Consider the following 21,115-nt stretch of genomic DNA (forward strand, 5'->3'; position numbering starts at 1 on the left):
TACTAACAACATTTCTCTGTTGTATTTGAAATCTTCAAAGAGCAGAAAGAATCTTCTATTAATAGTAGCTAAAGCTAGAACCCAACCCTGGTTGAAATGTATCATTAAGGATACATACATACATACATACATACATACATACATACATACATACATACATACATACATGATATAGAGGAGGAACTTAAGTCATCTTATTCAGACATTTTATTCTTTGGTGTCTGTTATATCTTTGGCACAATTACACATTGGAAAATGTTTGCACCCCTAATAAGACATAGGAAAGGCAAAGGAAGTGTGATGATTCTCTTCAAATAGTGTGTTGCTCTGCATGCTCTAAAATCCTAAAAGCATCCAGAGTAAAGGGAGAGTTTTATTTTATTGAGATTTCTTTTGAATTCTCGTGAGAGAGAGAGAAGTCATTCCTTTGCCAGCATTAGCATTTCCCATCAGTTAAATAATGTTCTGGGAGACCTGAATGTCCTCTGGTACCAGAAGGAACAGCTGAGAATTTCTGCCATGATTAAGCACTGAAAAAATGTCTAGTATGAAAAGAGAGTCTCTCTGGGACCAGAAAGCTGCTGAGCAACTGCTGAAATAATTGTACTGAATGCAGAAAACAAGCTGAAGGGAAAGCATTAAGAGTTGAGCCCTTCAAACTACCTATTGAGGATTTGCTCATTCAGCTGTGGCATATTAACCTTGAAATCCCCATGTGGTTTATTATTATAATGGATAAATGATATGAATTGCTCCTGCTTTGGGACTTTTCAGCAAAGGTAGAAGCCTCTTCTAAACAAAGCATTGTCCTATGCCAGGGCTATCAAACTTGCGCCCTGCGAGCCAGATGTATCACTCGCTAGCCACGCCCGCACCCTATTTAGTGAAGGGGGGGAAGTCACAATACATCACGTGACACTTCCATAACGCTGCAAATTTGACACCCCTGTCCTGTAGATTAGTGACATGTGGTCATTGGCTTCTGATAATTAGATCACAAAATGTAAACTCTAATGTGAGGGTTCTTTGCTTTCCAAGGATAGGACATGGCACAGTGTAGCATTGTGTATCTGTACACAATGCTTTTTGCAGCACACACATTCCCCATCAATTGTCTATTGCTCTGGGTCAAGTTCACACTTCTAAGACTTTGCAAGGTGATGTTGCCACATAACTATGTCTTTAATGCTCAGGCTTTAATTCTCAGTCAAACAAAAGTCTCGAAGTAGCCTACAGCATTTTCCTTTTTCCAAAAGTTCTTGCACTAGTTGGGATGAGGTGCTGTTTCAGTAGGCTTATTTCTTTTCTAGTCGTTGCTGAGCTCTGGTACAAAATCCAAGCTCCAGCCAGAACTCCCACGAATAGCAATAGCAATCGCGCTTAGCGTTATATGCTGCGTCACAATGCTTTACAGCCCTCTCTAAGCGATTTGTAGGCTCAGCATGTTGCCCCCAACAATCTTGAGTTCTCATTTTACCAACCTCGGAAGGGTGAAAGGCTGAATCAAAGGCTTGAGCCGGTCAGAATCGAACTGCTGGCAGTCAGCAGAATTAGCTTGCAATACTGCATTCTAGCCACTGCACCACCACGGCAAAATATGCTGCTCGCTGTAGCATTCAATAATATTCCTCTTGTCTGCTTATAATAGCTGCCAAACTTCAGATGCTGCCTCCACTTCCCCATAGCCATTTGCTATCACCTTTACTGCTACACACACACACACACACACACACACACACACACACACACACACCTCCTCATTCAATCTTAACATTTGCGAGGTAATCTTCCCCATAGCCATTTGCTATCACCTTTACTGCTACACACACACACACACACACACACACACACACACACACCTACCTTCTCATTCAATTTTAACATTTGCTTTGTAATCTATAAACCTGGATAGGCATCAGTACATCCCTGAAAACACCTAGGTCAGTGATGGCTAACCTTTTTGTTGTTGGGTGCCAAAAATGTGAGTGTGCATGTGCAATAGCGTATGTGTGTGCCAGCACCCATAATGCAAAGTGCCACCCCCCACATGTGCATGCACACACACACACCCCGTGAACCGCACTGCTCGCCTCCAAGCTGAGCTTGGTATTTCCTGCGGGGGGCCGGGGAAGGCCGTTTCGCCCTCCCCAGGCTCCAGGAAAGCCTCCAGAGCCTAGGGAAGGGGAAAAATGGGTCCAAAGAGCCTACCGGAAGTTCGGAAACAGCCAAAAATCAACTGGCCGGTGCACACATGCGCACTGGAGTTGACAGCTCGTGTGCTGGCAGGTATGGCTCCGTGCGCCACCTGTGGCCATCACAGACCTAGGTCATTAGGCAGGCAGCTGCAACATAGCCATGGATGCTTGTGAATAAATGGAAGTAAGACCTGGAAGTGGAGGGATGGGAAGGGTTGTACATGACTGCAGCAGCTCTCCAGAAGTGCAGACAGCAATCCCAACTTCTTCCCTCCCTCACGCATAAATACATGAATCAATCCTCAGGGTGCAAAAAGAGAATTTATACTGTGTATACGATGGAAACGAGTCAATGGGTAAAACTACCAATAGTCCTTAGCTAATGACAGCGATTGACCAAAGAATTGTCCTTGCTAAAAATGAGGCCATATAGCCAGCCCTATACAGGCCGGTGGGTGAGATCCATGCAGGGGACGACAAGTGCTAGAGAGCATGGTAGAGTGGCAGATGCCAAGGAGCACGGCCAGGCATTAGGAAACACAAGCTGACAAGTGCAATTGCTTCTTAGGAAAGAGAAGGGACTGGGGCTTGAGTAACCCATGCCATGCACCACTGCCTGCTAGAGCAGTCGTCCTGCCAGGCAACAAGGTGGAGATGTTTCCACAGAGTCTCTCGCACATGTGGCCAGGATGCCTGGCAGTGACTCTGTATGGCTACTCATTTGAGGCTTCCTGCCTGGCAAGGCAGCTGGAAGGGAAGGCAGTGGCAAGGGGCATGGTTCACTGTGCATTGCATGGCCAACAAATGTCTGGAGGCCATCTGGTGTCGGAGACCCAGTGGAGGGGAGGCGGACAAAGAAGATGACAAATGTCAGCTGGAGGTGGCAATATGGGGGGAGGCAGTTGTAAATGCAAGCTAGTTGCCAAGCTCCTGACTATAAGAGCACTGAAATGGCTGTTACTTTGAAGACTGGTCATAAGGTGATTTTTTTCAGTGGACGTAATCTGGGGACTACACTACCGGTATACATCCATCCATGTACCACTCAAGCCATGGCAACTCTTACTGCTTTCAGGTTCTCCTCAAATTAGAAGGAATCTGATAGTACATTTTCCAATTAACACATTTTAATTAAAAGGCATAAGCTTTCATGAGGTGTTGCTCACCTCAACAGATGCCTGGAATAATATCAAAATATTTAATATTTCAGGACACTTTATTACGGATCTCAAAGTAACCTTGGAAAAATGAGACTTTATCTCATCTACCTTTCCTACCAGATTAGATAGGGTGAGTAAAGGTTCCCTATTCTTTTAGCCTTGTGGAGAGCTGTGAAAACCTGGCTTTTCTCCCAAGCATCGGAGTAGGATAGGGGTTGAACTGTGAGGATGAATGGTCTGACCTGAAGGGAAGGGTATTTTTGTTTTTAACTGGTTTTCTTGTAATGGATTGTGAGCAGTATAAAGTCATCATATAAGATAGGTTGCCAAATCAATCCTGTTGGTAAATAAATAAATCATTTGATACTAGTTGTCTGCACTGTGAATGATTTGTAGAATACTTAATGTTTGACATATGAATGAATCAAAGAGAAAATGGTTTCATGCCCATGCTAACCAGAGGTTTGGCAGGCTATTCGTTTGATGATTTGATGATTCTTATAACTGAGACATTTGAAACTGTCCTTAAACATTACAATGAATGTGATGTATTAAATGCAGTCAACCAAAAAGTGCCTGGATTTTCTAAGGCATCTTATTATCAAATTTGGGGATATATGTAAAATAGTCTGTTTAGCTATCAAGTTTCATTTCTTTCAACATCTTGATATTTCATCTAACTTACTGATTTAATTGATTAACCAGATAGCTGAACTGCAACATACCAACTTAAAACATGATTAGGAAGAGCTCCATTTTCTCTAGTTGGAAAACATATTGCAGTTTCAATGTGAGTTACAATATTTTGATTTGTTTGACTTCCAGGTTATTAAGAGCATAGACAGAAGTAGAATCCTTTACGGGAATTTTCCAATTGCTTCTGCCACTTCAAATCGACATCTTTTAACATCTGCTAAGTCACATTCATAAATAAAGTTCATAGAAACCTTATTGTCAACATTAGTGCTTCCTCTGGATGGGCAAGCACTAGTTATGAAGGAGCCCATTTGCAGTTTAGGACTTCTTCTAGACCAGTATTTCTCAAAGTTGGCAAGACACGTGGACCTCAATTCCTAGAATTCATGCTGGCAGAAGGATTCTGGGAGTTGAAGTGCACATGTCTTAAAGTTGCGAAGTTTGAGAAGCAGTGCTGTAGACTCCATGATGCCTACTCGAACAGAAGTGGAGACCATCAGAAGTGGCAGCACTATGGATCTAGAATAGCCTGCCCTTGGAGATCAAACTCACTCCTCTCTTCTGGCTTTCAATAAATGATTGAAAACTGAATGATTATGGAGGGCATTCTCTTGATTTAATATAGTGAATCATTTTAGGGTTTCTTGTCATTTCTGTTTTCACTGAGGTCTTATATTGTATGGAGTAGAGTCTATGATGGATGTGGTAATTTCTGTGTAGTACTCCCCGTAAACCAGTGAGTTATTTGATTGCAGCAGGCTACAAACTCCAGAAACAAATAAATAGTGCAAATTTTCCTCACCCGAAGTACCTCAGCAAATGTACCATCATTTACACTGTGGGCAGCAGAAGTAGTGCTAGGATTTGGAGAACACAGTGGTTCTGTTTTAAATGATTAAGTGCTTAACAATGTGCAGACCTTAACACCTTTCATCATCTCCATAATCTTCCTTGGTATTTATGTGAAGTGACTGCTTGGGCATGCTGATGACATTTGAAATGGAGGCCAGTGAAACAGTGGTCAAAATATGTCAAGAAAAACGCATTGCTGAATACATGTTGGTTGAAACCAAAGACATTGTTCTATGGCTGCACAAGCTACTCTATTGAACCAGAAGAGTTGATTATTAACTGGATTCACTAACACACACATGCACGCACAAACCCAAACCCACATGGATCATTCATGGAACATGCCTTGGGAATGAGGAAAAATGACTGGAAAATCCTGTTAACTGAACAAATGTCTGATCGGATGATACGGAATACATTGTTCTTTCAGAAAATATAAATGTAGAATTGAACCCAATGTTGTCCCTTTCTTGGATTTAAGAAGTAGGCCTGGTTCCATTGTGGAAGCATCCCGAACAAAATTGGACCATCTTCTTGCCATTTCCAGCCTACGCACAAATAAATGATGTTGGGGTTCAAGGAAATCTTGCCATCACCATCTCTGAATGCACAAACACACGCACACACACACACACACCCTCAGCCAAATAAAGTATTAGAGATTTTTCAAAAGGAGGAAGATAGTTGTAGGGGAAAGATGATTGCTGTTAATCATTCTAAGTTTTGCTGAGGTAAATAACATTTTTCAGAGCACTTCTAACTCCATTACACCTGAGTCGGTTGAATTCAAATATGTTCTCTAATCCAATATTAATATCTAAAGTGAAGAAAATGACCTTGGCATACCATCCTTTACTTTATCAAGCGGATCTCATATATTTTATTTGTCATTTATTTCACGTGCTGTTTCATGCACTGGTTCCAAATAGTGAGAAGCCTTTTATTTCAATATTTCCAAGTGTAATTCATTTGTTCTGCAAAAAAACAAGGATTGCCCTGAGAGTGCCAACAGAGGTGTGATCTACAGCACTGTTTCTCAACTTCGGCAGCTTTAAGATATGTAAATGTCAATTCCCAATTATGCCAGCTGGAGACCTCTGGGAGTTGAAGTCTACACATCTTAAAGTCGCCAAGGTTGATAAATGCTGGTCTAAAGAATATTTTTACAAATGGAAAGCACTTAAGATCACCACTGCTATTGCAACTGTCCTTTCCATTCTATAACTAGGCTAAAGGACTAGAAATGGGCAAGAGATCTTTTCCAAGATGCAGTCATAGGTAAAGCACACTCATGAGTGGAGTCTTTTTTCATTTTTCCTTGGATTCAGTTATGAGCTTTATCATGACATGCTAAGAGTATTGCAAAGCTAACAGTGTTCTTCAGTCAAAAACCTTCATTCTGAGAGTGACTAATGAGATTTGTGATTGAAGTAGCCCCCAAAGATAGTTTGGATAATGGAACAAGCTAATAAGAATGGAGATTCCTCTTTCTTCCTGTATCCTAGTCCCCTTTTCCTGAGATTGAGACTAGAAATGTGGGGTAGGAATCAGGCTGCACTGATTTCCCTTAAAAAAAAACCTATGACTCTGGAGTTTCTCTCAAATCTGTTGGGAGATTATTGTCCTTTAGTCAACCAACATATACATGATTTATCAAAGACACATTGTCACCCTCTGGTGTACATCTTCCAAAGAAACTGAACCCTGAGTATTACCTCTGGATGTCTCTCTGCTTAGATGTAGGATGAATGCATATGGTAGTAGCATGTCTACAATACCAACTTTCTACCCAAGACAGTATTTAGCTCTGATGAAAGAGTCCTCTGAATTTGTAGACTGTTGATGGCAATAGACCAGCTTTCAAGTGACAGGGAGAGACAGAGATGGCAGACAAGAGATCCCAGCCACCAGGAATTCCGACTGAGTGATGTTTTAATGAGCCTGGGAGAGAGAGGGCAGTGAATGGAGTTTCATGTCTTGGCAATGACTGACAGGTTTGTTCTCAGATTGAAAGTGACTACAGATCATGTTTTGGCCTCTTGTCATTAGAATCATAAATACTGGAGCAGGAGAAATGCATAACGTGTTATCTTTTCTTAAATCCCGCCAGTGTGATTCAGTGCAGTCACAGAGTTTGGATCTATTACTTTAACAACATATTTTGCTTTATTATAGGAATATTTTCCCTTTGCATTCTTATACACACACATACACCTTTTTTTCAGATTTCTCAAAATCATCCTTACTGTTACTGTTGGCAATAAAATGGTGTCATTTAGGCCATGTTGGTGGGGATTGGGAGGAGGCGGAAAGTGGAAATGTGAGTTCTGCATTCTTCTTTAATCGTGAATATAATAGAACAAAGAATCGGCATCTACATATTCATGTTTTTTGGCCATCTTAATTTTAAGAGCTTTTGACTAGCCAGCTAAATGAAACGGAGTCTCATATTTTTTTTAAAAAAAAACAATGATAAATCAATAATAACAATACATAGCTGTTAATAATGTCTGAAAACTGAAACACAAGGAGATTACAACGGCAAATTAGATGGGGAAAAGGAATCACGAATGGTTTTTTTTTTAAAACTGAACTATACGATTCAATTAGGTTACTGTAGCAACAGTATTTTGATACAAAATCAGTATCAAAAACATTTTGTCTGGAGACATCCTGTCGATACTAAATACAGACCTAACTTGTTCCCAAACTAATCCTGCCTAATTGCATTTCAATGAGGACAAAGGTGTAGCCATGCTATGTTTCTGCAGATTAACAGGTTTTTTTTTTCAGGTTTGAGGATTAATAGTGACAAGTATATCTATATCCAGACATATTCTGTGATATGGTCTTCTGCATGTTTACTAAGTATTATATCCTATTGCATTTTCAGTGTAAAATACTTATTCCTATTATGCTTCCAATGAAGAGCTGGTATCAGATGTAGCAGTGTCTGGGTTTTATCTATTGGCTATACAAAAGTAAGTGCAATTTTTAAGGCTGCTCTCAGGTCAAAAAGCAGCTTTTGAATGCATTGGTTAAATTGTCTCCTCCCCTCCACCTTTTTTTTTTTTTTTTTAGATATGATGACCCAGTGGAAAGATCAAATTTCCTTAGTCCTTCTCTTCCATTTGGCCTTTTCCTTTGTGTATGGCTTCCCTGCTGATTCCGGGACTGAATTCCGGTCTGCCTTCTCTGTGGCTAGGACCAGCAGCATGGAAGGAAGCACTGAGATGGTGATCACCTTTGACAAGGTCTATGTAAACATAGGGGATGACTTTGATCCCAAAGCTGGACTATTTCGATGTCGTATCCCTGGAGCCTACTATTTCTCATTCACTGTCGGAAAGTACCCCAAGAAAAATTTATCAGTCATGCTAATGAGAAACAAGAATGAAGTGCAGGCAATTGTATATGACGAACATCACCGTAAAGAACGAAAAGTGGCCAGCCAAAGTGCCATGCTACAACTGGACTACGGTGATACTGTGTGGCTACGTTTACACGGGGATCCAAAGTATGCCCTGTATAGCAATGTGGGCCCCTATACAACTTTCAATGGGTACCTCATTTACCCAGACACCTCTAGCTACTTTCAGAATAGAATAGGATCTCCAGAATTAGGAAAAGAACCATCTCAGCCTCCCTCTCATGTCATTCAGCAGCTTTCCATCAACCAAAACCAAATCTCAGAAAGACTCCTGCTTTCTGATGAACCAGCCAGACCACAGGATCCTCGCTCTGCCTTTTCAGCTGCCCGTTCCGAAAGCCTCCTGGGATCGGATGAAAAGCAAACCCAGCATGAGCCCATCACATTTGACACAGAGTTTGTGAACATTGGGAATGACTTCAATTTTTCAACTGGCATCTTTACCTGCCATGTTCCAGGCGCCTACTATTTTTCATTCACCATTGGTAAAATGCCTTTCAAAACAATGTCAGTAAAGCTGATGAAGAACCACAATGAAGTTCAGGCTATGATCTATGATGACAACCACTCCAAAAGGCGGGAGATGCAGAGCCAGAGCATTATGCTTCCTCTGCAAGCTGGTGACATTGTCTGGCTCTACAGTCACCAGCATGATGGCTACGGTGCTTACAGCAATCATGGCAAATACATAACCTTCACCGGCTTCCTTGTCTATCCAGAGACAAAGACAAAATCCCCTTCAGATTCCAACATTTCTCCAGGGTCAAATCTCTAAATGTGCATATACAACATAAGAAGCATAAGAGTATTTCAGATGCAGCAGCCTCTTGTGCAAGTCCTGGACAAATACCGCTCTTCATATGAGAAGATACAAGCATGCTATTACATGTCCAGTGTATTCCTTATGGACACCTTCCTTGTGTTTTCTGCCTGCAGAGCCATTGTTGTTTCTCTCATTCATCCCTAGAATGACATTCATAAGTTGGTGTGTTTTGTTCATGATTACTGTTAGACATAAGACTAAAGCATGAGTCAATTTGGGGAGTAAAGGAATAAGGGGAGATAAATGAAATATGCAAATAAGGACATTTGAAAAATGCTGAAAAGGGTTATATGGTAAAAGGCTCCCTCTGCAGAACATTTGAGAAGTGATAACATTCTGTTCAGTTGTTGGCAAACACCACAAGTGAGGGACAGATATAACGGGACACCAAATAAAGCCTAAAACTAAAAGGATTGTGTGTATTTGTACATTTGATGTTGCAATATTCAAACCTTTCCATTCATGAAAAAGAATCCCAAGCTTTAAATGTGTAGTATGTTTGTAATGTATGTCCAATAATTGAAGAATCATTTGATGTTTGATAAATTAAAAAAGTACTGAATATTTTAAACAAATTTGAGTACTGTCAAATCCTTGTCAAACCTATTTCAGGGAATCTAATTTTATCCACAAAGCTATTTATCATTTAGTATTGAAAGGAAATACTATCTTGTAGGCTTCTATAAGTCGTCTTCTCCATATAATGCAGAAACACAGCAGACCCAAAACATTTTTTTTAAATCCAAGAAATAACTCCATAACTAGATCAGTGATTAAAACTGATTCCACCTGATAAATCAACTATAGATATTTTTAACTGATTGATCTATCAGCTAAAGTACCTCACTTGTGTGTTAGCATGTTGGATTATTACAAAAGCAGAGAATTTATGCCTCCAAAGGAAATTATACACACATTTTATATGACTGTTTACAATGGCAGAAGTACAACAGCTGTAACAAATGAAAGCAATCGGTTTGTTGAGTTCTTCTATGGTACTTTCCTTGATTACTATATTTATAAAAAGTTAAAAGATAAGTTAAGCATTTAGTTGCTAGAGCATTTCTACATTTTATTTTGCCCACAAAGAAAATTTTGGGGGGAACTGGAGACTCGAGGCATAACCATCTGTTCCAACCAGTTTTGGATGCTAAATTGTCTAATTGTGCTATTGAGCAATCAAGTTAAGGTGGCAATATAAAATATTTCTTAGTTATCACCGTATAGTCATGAGCTTGTACATTTATATTTTAAAATATCATGTAGCCTTCAGAGTTTCCGGTTTCCAAGGTGAACATATATAATGTCGTCATCTTCTTTAATGTGTATGTAAAACTTGTTATTTATAATTTACAAATAGGATACTCAGCATTTTAAATTGCCTGATGAAACACCTCCCAACTCTTCCCTTAAAATGTTTTGGATACTCTCTGTTCCCTTTTTATGCAGGTCCTGTGTTTTAGTGGTAAGGTTTTCCGCCATTGCAACAATATAACAGAAAGAAAATGAAGAAATGTTGTTGCTTAAGCATTGCTTTCTCAAAATTATCCTGCTAAATAGGTAATTACTCTTATAATGACTCTTACTTTTAACATGCATCTGCTTTCTTATCATTTATGCTACATGAGAAGATAACTTGAGTTCTCTAACAGCAGTTAGCATGGGGAAACATATAGTCCTATTTTCACTGAAACCTAATCCCAGCCAACAGCAAAAGCCTCTCCACTGAGAAAAGTAATCTGAATGGGACACCCTAGAGAGAGTGTCCAAGCTCCAGGGTCAGCCTTCTCTAACTTGGTGTTCTCCATATGTGTCAGGACTACAAGTCCAAGAATTCTTTGTCAGACTAATCATGACTGGGTGTTGTAAATTCTAGTATATCTTAAGGTCATTGGGAAAGGCTCTCCTAAATCAGATTACAGTAAAAAACAAAGGACTGTCTACTGAAGTTGGGAAAACAAAGCAGGAAGATTGCTACTTTGCTGTCCATGCAGAGTCTCAGATAATGTTACAGACATCACAGAACTGCAGTTGTATTTCTGTATTTTAGTGTGCATATTATGGGGTGAAAGATGACTTAAGTTTTGAACTTTACGTAGGAAAATCAGTTTCCTTGAACCATAACGAAGCTGGGCTGATAGAATTTCTTCAATGCGTTAACATAGGCAGGCATTTCCTGCCAAGGCCTGGAGGCTAAATGTTGAGCAGAAGCAGTCAGTTCCTCAGGACAGAATTGTTTGCAGAGCTCCCGGAGGATTTCATTGACCAGCTGAGAGAAAAGGTTGATCCACAGATTTTTATCCAGGCCTTGGACAGTGCGAATCTGGTAAGCAGTAAAGATAGTAGTGAAAAGAAGCTGCTCAAATTGCTCCGGAGTGATCGGGGTTTCTGACTGAGAGAAGTGATCCAGGTATTCTTCGATTCCTGAGGGATTTTTGGGAACTTTATGCTGAAAGATCCAGAGTAAGCGCTTTGCAGGACGCAGCGTGGCCAATTCTTCATCTTTTACCCTGATGGTCTCATTTGCCGTAATTTCAATTCCTCCCCAAAGTAACTGAAAAAGAGGAAGTATGAGGGAGTAGCAGAGACTTTTTCCAAGTCTCCAAATGTGGGCTTGGATGATATTCAGTGCTGAACAATGATCTAACTTAACAGCCTGCATTCAGATATCACACTGAACAAAACCATGCCAAGGGAAGCTCATTGTTCTGAAGCATGAAAACTGCTAACAGGATTAGGCAATGCTGAAACCAATGTGGTCAAAGCTGAATACTTATTTGGCTATTAAATATTTTAAATACATATGCAAAATATTCCTTATGTATCAGATCCCATCATTTACAGTAATGATCAAAATATAAAATAATAAAGGGAGTGACAGGGAGATAAATAGACAGACTAATAATTTAATAAATAAAAATGATTAAAAAAAAAAAGGCTATGAAAAGACCAACATTTGGGAGGCATCATCTATCCTTTCAGATTCTTCCCTTTGGGAAGCAATCTAAAGTGCAGAATTAGCTCCAGGATGCCATCTCGTGGTTCTTTGCTAAAAGCATGTCACAGATCCCAGCCATGAAAGTTAATTTCACCAGTCCTTGAGCTGGCAGAACAAGTTAACAAAAGAAATGGGTGGGATTTTCTTACCTTTGTTTCCCTTAATACCAGGCATTACCTGCTGGCAGCAAAAGCAAGCACTGGCCACTGTCCTTAAGGTGGAATGAGGGGAGGCGGGGGGGGGGGACATATTGTGATGCTTTGAATGAGGGGTGGGGTGGAAAGGCTTTAGTCACCTACCAACCTATCTTAACAGCTCAAAAATCTGAGATCTCCCAATTGCACTATTTATGAATTTGGCTCTATAATGTGATGTGAAGCAGGAGAGACCTCTCCCTATGTTTTGGCGGCTATCCCATCTGAAAATTAAGTGCCTTAATTAAAATAACAATTAACTTGAGATCCCTAGCTGTACAAAGCTTCAATAAGCCCAGTGCTGTGAAGCAAAACGATTTCTGTTAAAAAGAACAACCACCTTATCACATTCTGCAGAACTAGAAAAACGAGGAAGAATCCTTTGAATAGTAATGCGAATTTGATAATCCAGTGAGAGCAGCATATCATTTGGAGGCAAAAATCCACAAACACTTAATAGAGAATTAATAAGGAGATACAAGCAACTAGAATATTCCCACATTAGACAACTGTACTGGATTTCCTCGTTTTTCTGCTAAAGAGATGGTTTTTGCTTATGTTACCTCTAATATGATCTCAGCGTTCCTTTGAGTATCTTTATCTGTATGGTTTTTAAGGTGAAATTGCTCATCTAGAAAATAGGAATAAAAATACATTTTGATTACAGGGATTAAGAAATAATATCCTTTGACCAAATTCCTTCACATCTGCTGTGTTTTCTGATTTGCTTTTATTGTTTGAGTTAAATAAAACAAAGTGAGATAAGCTCAAATAAAAAGTTAAAGCAATGTTATACTGTAATTTACCAGGTTCCAAATCACACCTATTCACAGCTAGTTACCTAATGGGTATCTACAAAGTAAAAGAAGTATTAGCACTTAAGTTGTGAATGACATCACAAAAGTATGGATGCTTCATTGGATGGCAGTTGCTTTATCTCATGCTTTGATGCAATCATTACAATCCTCAGAGCTCCGGGATTGTCTGGTTTAAGCAAAATATAGATAAAATGATTGGAATCTGAACAGCTCAACAAAGGCAAAGGCTTGGGATTATGCCTACTGTCCTGTCCATCACTAGAATAGATAGACAATTTTTTTTTGAGACAACATTGTGTCTATGAATCCCCCACTCACATCACAATGGTCAATAGTTACTTTAGAAATAGTTTAAAGTGCAGAGTTAACTACACAACTGCTGATAGAGCAAAATTATTTATCACATTTTCTTTGGAAGCTACTAAAGTTAAAGGTTCCCCTTGCACATATGTCCAATCATTCCTGACTCTAGGGGGCGGTGCTCATATCCATTTCAAAGCTGAAGAGCTAGCGCCGTCTGAAGACGTCTCCGTGGTCATGTGGCCGGCATGACTAAACACCAAAGGCGCATGGAACGCTGTTACCTTCCCACCAAAGGTGGTTCCTATTTTTCTACTTGCATTTTTACGTGCTTTCGAACTGCTAGATTGGCAGAAGCTGGGACAAGTAATGGGAGCTCACTCCGTTACGCGGTGCTAGGGATTTGAACTGCCGAACTGCTGACCTTTCTTATAGACAAGCTCAGCGTCTTAGCCACTGAGCCACTACTTCCCTGGAAGCTACTAGGTGAAGCTAATAAATACACACAACAAATATAAATTGTTGTATATCTTTTACTGCTTATAGAAAATTACTGTATGGTTATATGGATTTCAATCTAAATTCATTAACTTCAGGAATGGTTACTATTTAATAACTAAATCATATATATATGGGCTTAAAACAGCTTGAAGATGGCAGGTGAGATCCTGCCGAAACGTTGCAAAGACAATCTCAACCTTACACGGGAAAAGACCCGAATACAACAAAACCAGCATACCTACACCCGTGAAAATCTACGAAAACAAATATATATATTTGTTTTCGTAGATTTTCACGGGTGTAGGTATGCTGGTTTTGTTGTATTCGGGTCTTTTCCCGTGTAAGGTTGAGATTGTCTTTGCAACGTTTCGGCAGGATCTCACCTGCCATCTTCAAGCTGTTTTAAGCTGTTTTTATATATATATATATAAGCTGTTTTTATATATATATATATAAAAATAAAAATTTGGAGAGACATTTATTTTTTCCTAATACATAACTTTTGAGGCTCAAAAGCTGTGTTTTCTACATTCTGGTAAAATGACACTGAATAATTCTGTGTGAAAACAGATTAGAAGTCAGATCCTGATAGCTATCATCTCTGGCAGGCTGGCATGACTTTTAAAAACAAAGTTGTCGCTGGAAAGTATTTCTTTGCTTCTAAGAGCCAAATAACATTAAAGTTCCTGAAATTCAAAATGACTAATTTTTAAAGTTTCTTACATTGTCCTCTTCATCTGTCCCAGATATAATTGTTTCATACTCCATAACCCATTTATAATGAAATCATATGCTGTATAATCATTCAGCATTCTTTATTTTTGAAAAGCAAGTGAATTGCAATTCAGATGTGATTTTAAAAAGAGAGCAGCAGCCAAACAAAAACTATTAGAAGTTATACATGGAGATAGATCATTCTAATTGTTTTTGTTTTATAATGTACACTGTCCAAAAACTTTAGTTGTGATAGGCAGCTATAGGTAAATGTAAAGGTTCCCCTTGCACATATGTGCTAGCTAGTGCTCATCTCCATTTCAAAGCCGACAAGCCAGCGTTGTCCAAAGATGTCTCCGTGGGAATGTGTCCGGCATGACTAAACACCAAAGGCGCACAGAATGCTGTTACCTTCCCACCAAAGGTGATTCCTATTTTTTCTATTTGCATTTTGACATGCTTTCGAACTTCTAGGTTGGCAGAAGCTGGGACAAGTAACGGGAGCTCATTCCGTTACACAGCACTAGGGATTTAAACTGCCAAACTGCTGACCTTTCTGATCGACAAACTCAGCGTCTTAGCCACTGAGCCACCGTGTCCCGGCTATAGAAATCAGATAAATAAATAAATATTTCCAGTTTATAAGAAATTTTTCTTTCAAGCAAAATCTATCCATGTTTACTCTAGATCTTAAACAGGAAAAGAAATCTAATAACTTAAGCAGGAAAATAAATGCCACTAAGATCTAAGATTATACATGAAAAATATTTGAGCTTTTGTTCTGCTTAAAGTCAAAGGGCTGCATTTTAATTTAGTCTCACACTTTCAGGCATTTACAGTATAGCTACTTAAAAAGCACAAAACCATGAATGCAGATTCTCCTGACATCCTTTCATAAAATCTGCATGCTCTGGAACCTTTTATCAGTTGAATTTGTTCCACATTCAGTAAAAGCCCGGTGGCTCTCCTGCAAGAAAAATAACCCTTGCAAATATCTTTGCATTTGTTTCGGTCTATTAAGATTGCTTAGGGTTATATGGAATCAACCATTTCCTACACAGCTGCACATAATGGGAAGCTTTCAGGCATATGCTTTAACCTTCCAGTAGCAGGAATGCAGGATTCTCTGCCCTTGCCCTGTCCCATCTATACAAGTTATCCCAAAAGTATTTTGCCAGAAGACAAGTGGACTTTCTTGGGTTTTTTTCTTTGAAAATGTTTCGTTTCTCATCCAGAAGCTTCTTCAGTTCTAAATTAATTTAATTAATTAAACTAATTAATGCTGGCAGAGGAGGCATGCTGCGGGCCTGATTCGAATTCAGCTAGTGGGGCCCAGGAGAAGAGCCTTCTCTGCCGTTGGCGCCTGCCCTTCTGAACATCTTGCCTCCTGGAGTGAGGTTGGCTCCAATCCTCCTGACCTTCCGAAAGAGCTTAAAGATTTGGCTTTGCCAGTTGGCTTGGAGCTCCAATGGAGGGATTTCACACTGGGGGTGGTAGATAGATTAATAACAGACCCCCTCCTCTTTTTATCCTTCCCCCTCCAGCCCCATGTTTTAATTGGGGTTCAGTATTTGGAACTTTTATTTATATCGTTCGGCTTTTGTATAGTTTTCTCTTTTAATTTTGTAAGCCGCCCAGAATTACCGTTTGGTAAGATGGGCGGCCAATACATTTTATAAATAAAAAAATAAACAAATCACCTACCTGTTTGGCTCTGGGATCCAGCAATCACAAAGAGAAGCAGAACTGCCCAGACAGAAAGTCCGAAGTGTAGCTGGAGACTTTGAGCCATGTCGAGAAGAATCCTTGTCCCTTCTGCGGCCATACGCTTTGGGTGAAGATAATTCTGTTTACTGCAAATTCTTTCCTCTCTTTTCAATCCCAGAGGCCACTGCTGGAATAGTTTCTTTGCTCCAGTTCCAGTGCTGGGAAGAGTTTGCAGTTGACTTCTGTTCCTAAAAGGTAGTTTCCATCACAGTGCAAATGCTCAGAGCTTCCTGCCAACACCAGTCCCATTTATTTCCCACTTGGAGCACCAGGCTGTTCCTTATTTTATTTCTGGCATTTCATTTTAAGTTTCTGATGTGGGTTTTTTTTTTTAAACGGAAAGGACACTAGTTTTTTTTTGCTTTTAAAGCAAAGTGCATGCTTTAGAAGCTAAAATTTTGTATTAAATATTTAAAACTGTCAAGAGTCATAACAAGCCCATTTTCAAAAGCCAAAGCTGCTTCTTCCTTCAAGATAGGCAACAGCTTGCATTGCTGTGCTTAAACCATTACTGTTAACATTTGCTTTCCAGCAGTTTAACAGAAGACCAATCCTTACATACCATGGGAGGGTGGATCTGGCAAATCCCTCTGCTTTGCAGCATCCAGCACACATATTTCACTGGAAAGACAAGTCACTTCTCCTCTCCAAATCTACAGCAGTGTTCCTAAAGAAGGAAACTTGGTCACATAACACACCCCTCCCCACCATCTCCTAACATCAGCCGGACTACTGCCACACATGTAAGAAGCTGGATATTCTTTATGAGTAGATCCTGTATATTCAGAAAACATCTGGGATAGCAGTTGGTTTTTTTAAAAATGAATTTCTGCACAACAGGATCACGAGACATTTTGAAGCCTTGTATTTCTGCAGCTGGAGTGACTGAAAGGATGAAAGGTATGTACTAAGACAGTGATGGTAAATCTGTGACACACATGTCAAAGGTGACAGGCCATGTTTTGGTTGACATGCCAGTGTTCACCAACATTCAACAACTATTCTCAAAAGCACGCCCAGTTTTTGTGTGATTTTCAGAGCTGAGGATGCCATGCAAGAATCCCCTTGCACAGTCTGTGGAGTCTCCAAACATTACACAAATGTGGTGGATCTTCATCATCATCATTCTAGCTATTGTCTATTCACTGCAGGATGAAGGCCTCTTCCACATGTTTCCAAGCAATACAGTCTTGAGCTTTCTTTTGCCAATTGGGCCCATAATATTTGCTGATGTTGTCGATCCATCTTAATACAATACAATACAATACAATACAATACAATAGCAGCGTTGGAAGGGACCTTGGAGGTCTTCTAGTCCAACCCCCTGCCTAAGCAGGAAACCCTATACCATTTCAGACAAATGGCTATCCAACATCTTCTTAAAGACTTCCAATGTTGGGGCATTCACAACTTCTGGAGGCAAGATGTTCCACTGATTAATTGTTCTAACTGTCAGGAAATTTCTCCTCAGTTCTAAGTTGCTTCTCTCCTTGATTAGTTTCCAACCATTGCTTCTTGTTCTACCCTCAGGTGCCTTGGAGAATATTTTGACTCTCTCTTCTTTGTGGCAACCCCTGAGATATTGGAACACTGGTATCATGTCTCCCCTGGTCCTTCTTGTTTTAGGTCTCTTGTGGATGCTTTTTTAATCAAGTGGCAATGGAAATGGGCTGGTCACATAGCAAGAGCCGCTGATGGCAGGCGGACTAAGGCAGTTATAGAATGGATTCCACTGGATAAAAAGTGGGGCATACTTTTATTTATTAAATTAAAAACATATTTATTAAATATATATGCCATCCATCATCCCCATAAGGCAATTCTAGGCTATTTGCTTACCACATTTTTCGGAGTATAAGACACATACAGGAATGTGAAAATCTAGGTGCGTCTTATACACTTAATACAGCATTTTTGGCCTACCGAAATCCTGCGCCCTTTGCAAAAATGGACGTGCACAGAGTTTAGGAGGCTTGCAAAGTGCTCCTAGGGGCTAGGGAGGGCAAAAACAAGCAAGAAATGGACTATTTTTGCTCATGTTTGCCCCCCCCCCTGCAGTCCCCAGGAGCACCCTATAAGCCTCCCAAACCTCTCTTGGTTTTTTTGCAAAAAATGGGCCGTTTTTTGCTTGTTTTTGCCCCTCCCCCAGCCCCAGGGGCACTCTAGGAGCCTCCCAAAGCTCTGCACACACACACACCCTTTTTTTTTTTCAAAAAACAAGGTGTGCAGAGGGTTTGGGAGGCCTGCAGAGTGCAAAAACCTTTTTTTTTTAAATTATCTCTTCAAAATCATGGTGCGTCTAATAGTCCGAAAAATAACAGCATTTAATTTTGCATAATTTTTGGAGGCCGCAGAACTCTCTAAAACTGCTAAAACTGCTTCAAAGACAGAGGCCTCACTTGATTGAAATAGCCTCAGGTAGGCCTCAGAAGCCTGTCAACAAAAGAACACCACCGCCTGAAAGGTAAACATCATATCCTGAGGCACACACCAACAAAACCAAGTTAGGCATTTTTTCAAATCTGTGACATGCTGAGGGCAAAAGATTCGCCATGACTGTACTAAGACTTGGTTGCCACAAGGTGGGCCGCATAGTCGTCGCCCTTTCAATAGAAATGAGACGCATAAACAGAGACTCTGGGGTCGCATGGGACTCTCAAAAGGTTTGGAATTACCTCCCCCAACTTCCAAAGTTGCTACCAAAAGGCTTGATGGGGGAAATTATTAAATGTGTTATTGGAAACAATCATATTAACATTCCAAAGGTGCTTTTTCAAGAGGCATCTGGATTTTCTTGTTTTTTCTTTGAAGACATTTCGCTTCTCATCCAAGAAGCTTCTTCATCTCTGACTGGATGGTGGGCAATGGAAAGATTTATATTCCTTGTAGACAGCTGGTCATTTGCAGCCTTTTTAGAGGGTCGTTGAGGCGATTTGGAGGTCCATCTGTGTCCTCAGGATCATCTGGGTAGTGCAAATGGGTGTGAAGCCTTCTTGGAACTGTTTAAAGGATTGTTGTAAACTGGAGATAGATGCTGTCGTATCCCTCCCCCTCTATTGAGAGAGGGCTGTTCAATTTTCTCTCAACAGAGTGGGAGGGATACGATGACAAAAATGAGTTTTGTGAAAAAATACACATCTAATGCATGTATTCTCCAGCCTGAGGTGTACCTGAGAAACTCTGTGGATGAAATGTCTGCTCATATCTATTGTTTAGATCAGTGGTCCCCAACCTTTGCAGCTTGGCAGGCCAGCAGAGGGGGGAGAGGGCTGTGTGAGGAGCGGACTGGTGGGGCTGTGTGAGCAGCGGACTGGCGGACACGCAGCTCAACTTGTGTAAGCAGTGGGCCGGCACGCGTGCAGCTCAACTTGTGCAAGTCCAGTTCAGCTCGCACAAGATGCTCACGCATACGGGGCCCAGTTGCAAATAAGCCACAGCCCGGGGATAGGGGACCCTTGGTATAGATTGTTCACATGGTAATAATTTTGGCTCATTATTTAATTACTCTTTTATTCATCCCTGGTATTCTGAAAGAGGGCACAAATTACATTATTAAAAATGATATACTGCCATCTCTTTATCTTTAGTGCTTTCACCACTGATGAGAATAGTAAGAAGGAAAAACTGCTTCACCTACAAAATTGCAAACATACTGCAAAAAGTTCAAGCGTTCTCCTTCTCCAACCACAATCACTCCAGATATATTCAATTATATCCACTGTTGCTCAAGACAGTAGGAATTAAGGGAGCCACATAACTTTCTTCTACCACATCTGGAAACCAAAATGATGGTGTGGCTGTTTCCCATCATCTACAAAAGGGGAAAGAGATTGAGGAAGATTCATGCACCCAGTCTCTTAGAAACAAAACTTACAGCATTTGTGATTGATTATTTCCACATCCAATCACCTTAAGTTGCTTCACTTTTTGCTCTGAAATTGGCACGACTTCTGTTGTTTCTAGAAATTTCCCATGCTGCTGCAGATTTCTAACATTTAATGTGCATTAAATAATAATGTAACTTAAAACATCTGCCTTCCAGACGCTGTTCTGGGCTCTAAATCCCAGTGGGAAGGAACACTTTTAATTATTTGAGGTCAAGTTAAATATTTTGCTTGCAAAACTTTTCAGCGTCCAGTTCATTCTCCACAACTTTATCATAACATCCTTCTTTAAGTGTAACTTTCTAAACTCACTATACTCAAAATAACTTATCAGAATGTTTTGAATTGGATGTGTTCCAAATAAACAAAACTTGAAATACTCTCTTCATGTGTTCCACATGGAAGAAAATTTGAAACATTTCAAATGTGGAACAGATAGAATGAAGAAAGCAAACCAGCTGTTCTGTTGTTTTTCAATCCGAATCTATATAGTAAAATCAAGACTTTGCCATCTTGATTACAGAATCAATAGAATTTTATGCAGAATTTTTTTCTGTACAGAAAAAAATGTGAGAGAGATGATTATTATTTTTTAAATGAATTTTTTTACATTTTCATAGAAGACAATTGGAGCAAAGCTTTAAACACACATTTTCAGGTTGTTTGCATTCACAGAAATTCAGCAAAGAACTGCACGTGGAATTATTCACTTGAACAGAGCCCATGGACAGCAGCAAACAGAAAAAAATATATAACTTATTTAACTATTGGCTTTAAGCTGCT

General features: G+C 39.9%; 2 protein-coding genes across 3 annotated transcripts in view; one reads left to right on the forward strand and one right to left on the reverse strand.

Moving 5' to 3' along the window:
• C1QTNF4 (C1q and TNF related 4) overlaps nucleotides 1-9,731 on the forward strand; it is a 35,180-nt gene extending 25,449 nt beyond the window's left edge. The window contains exons 1-2 of one of the 2 annotated variants that reach the window (XM_081940803.1): nucleotides 3,551-3,609; nucleotides 7,985-9,731. In XM_081940803.1, the coding sequence (XP_081796929.1) occupies nucleotides 7,987-9,108 (1,122 nt within the window). In that variant the 5' untranslated portion in view covers nucleotides 3,551-3,609; nucleotides 7,985-7,986 and the 3' untranslated portion in view covers nucleotides 9,109-9,731. Of the gene's footprint in view, nucleotides 1-3,550; nucleotides 3,610-7,984 lie in introns of those variants that run through there. The other variant, XM_081940802.1, reaches the window with a different exon arrangement.
• A 139-nt stretch (nucleotides 9,732-9,870) lies between these two features.
• Nucleotides 9,871-16,910, reverse strand: FAM180B (family with sequence similarity 180 member B). The gene is made up of 3 exons (XM_081940821.1): nucleotides 16,386-16,910; nucleotides 12,912-12,979; nucleotides 9,871-11,710 (listed from the first exon to the last, which is right to left on the reverse strand). Exons 1-3 carry the CDS (start codon nucleotides 16,504-16,506, stop codon nucleotides 11,261-11,263), a joined length of 639 nt encoding a protein of 212 aa, XP_081796947.1. The 5' UTR covers nucleotides 16,507-16,910; the 3' UTR covers nucleotides 9,871-11,260.
• Nucleotides 16,911-21,115: the final 4,205 nt, after the last annotated feature.

Source organism: Natrix helvetica (assembly GCF_964273705.1).
Source record: "Natrix helvetica genome assembly, chromosome: 1".
Lineage (NCBI taxonomy): Eukaryota > Metazoa > Chordata > Lepidosauria > Squamata > Natricidae > Natrix > Natrix helvetica.

What these genes read in the sequence shown, in the direction of transcription:
- FAM180B (XM_081940821.1), bottom strand. Translation starts at nt 16,506, where the DNA reads ATGGCCGCAGAAGGGACAAGGATTCTTCTCGACATGGCTCAAAGTCTC. An exon ending in TGGATCCCAGAGCCAAACAG is followed by an intron (nt 12,980 to 16,385) that starts GTAGGTGATTTG and finishes CCTATTTTCTAG; the next exon opens with ATGAGCAATTTCACCTTAAA. An exon ending in ACGCTGAGATCATATTAGAG is followed by an intron (nt 11,711 to 12,911) that starts GTAACATAAGCA and finishes CCTCTTTTTCAG; the next exon opens with TTACTTTGGGGAGGAATTGA.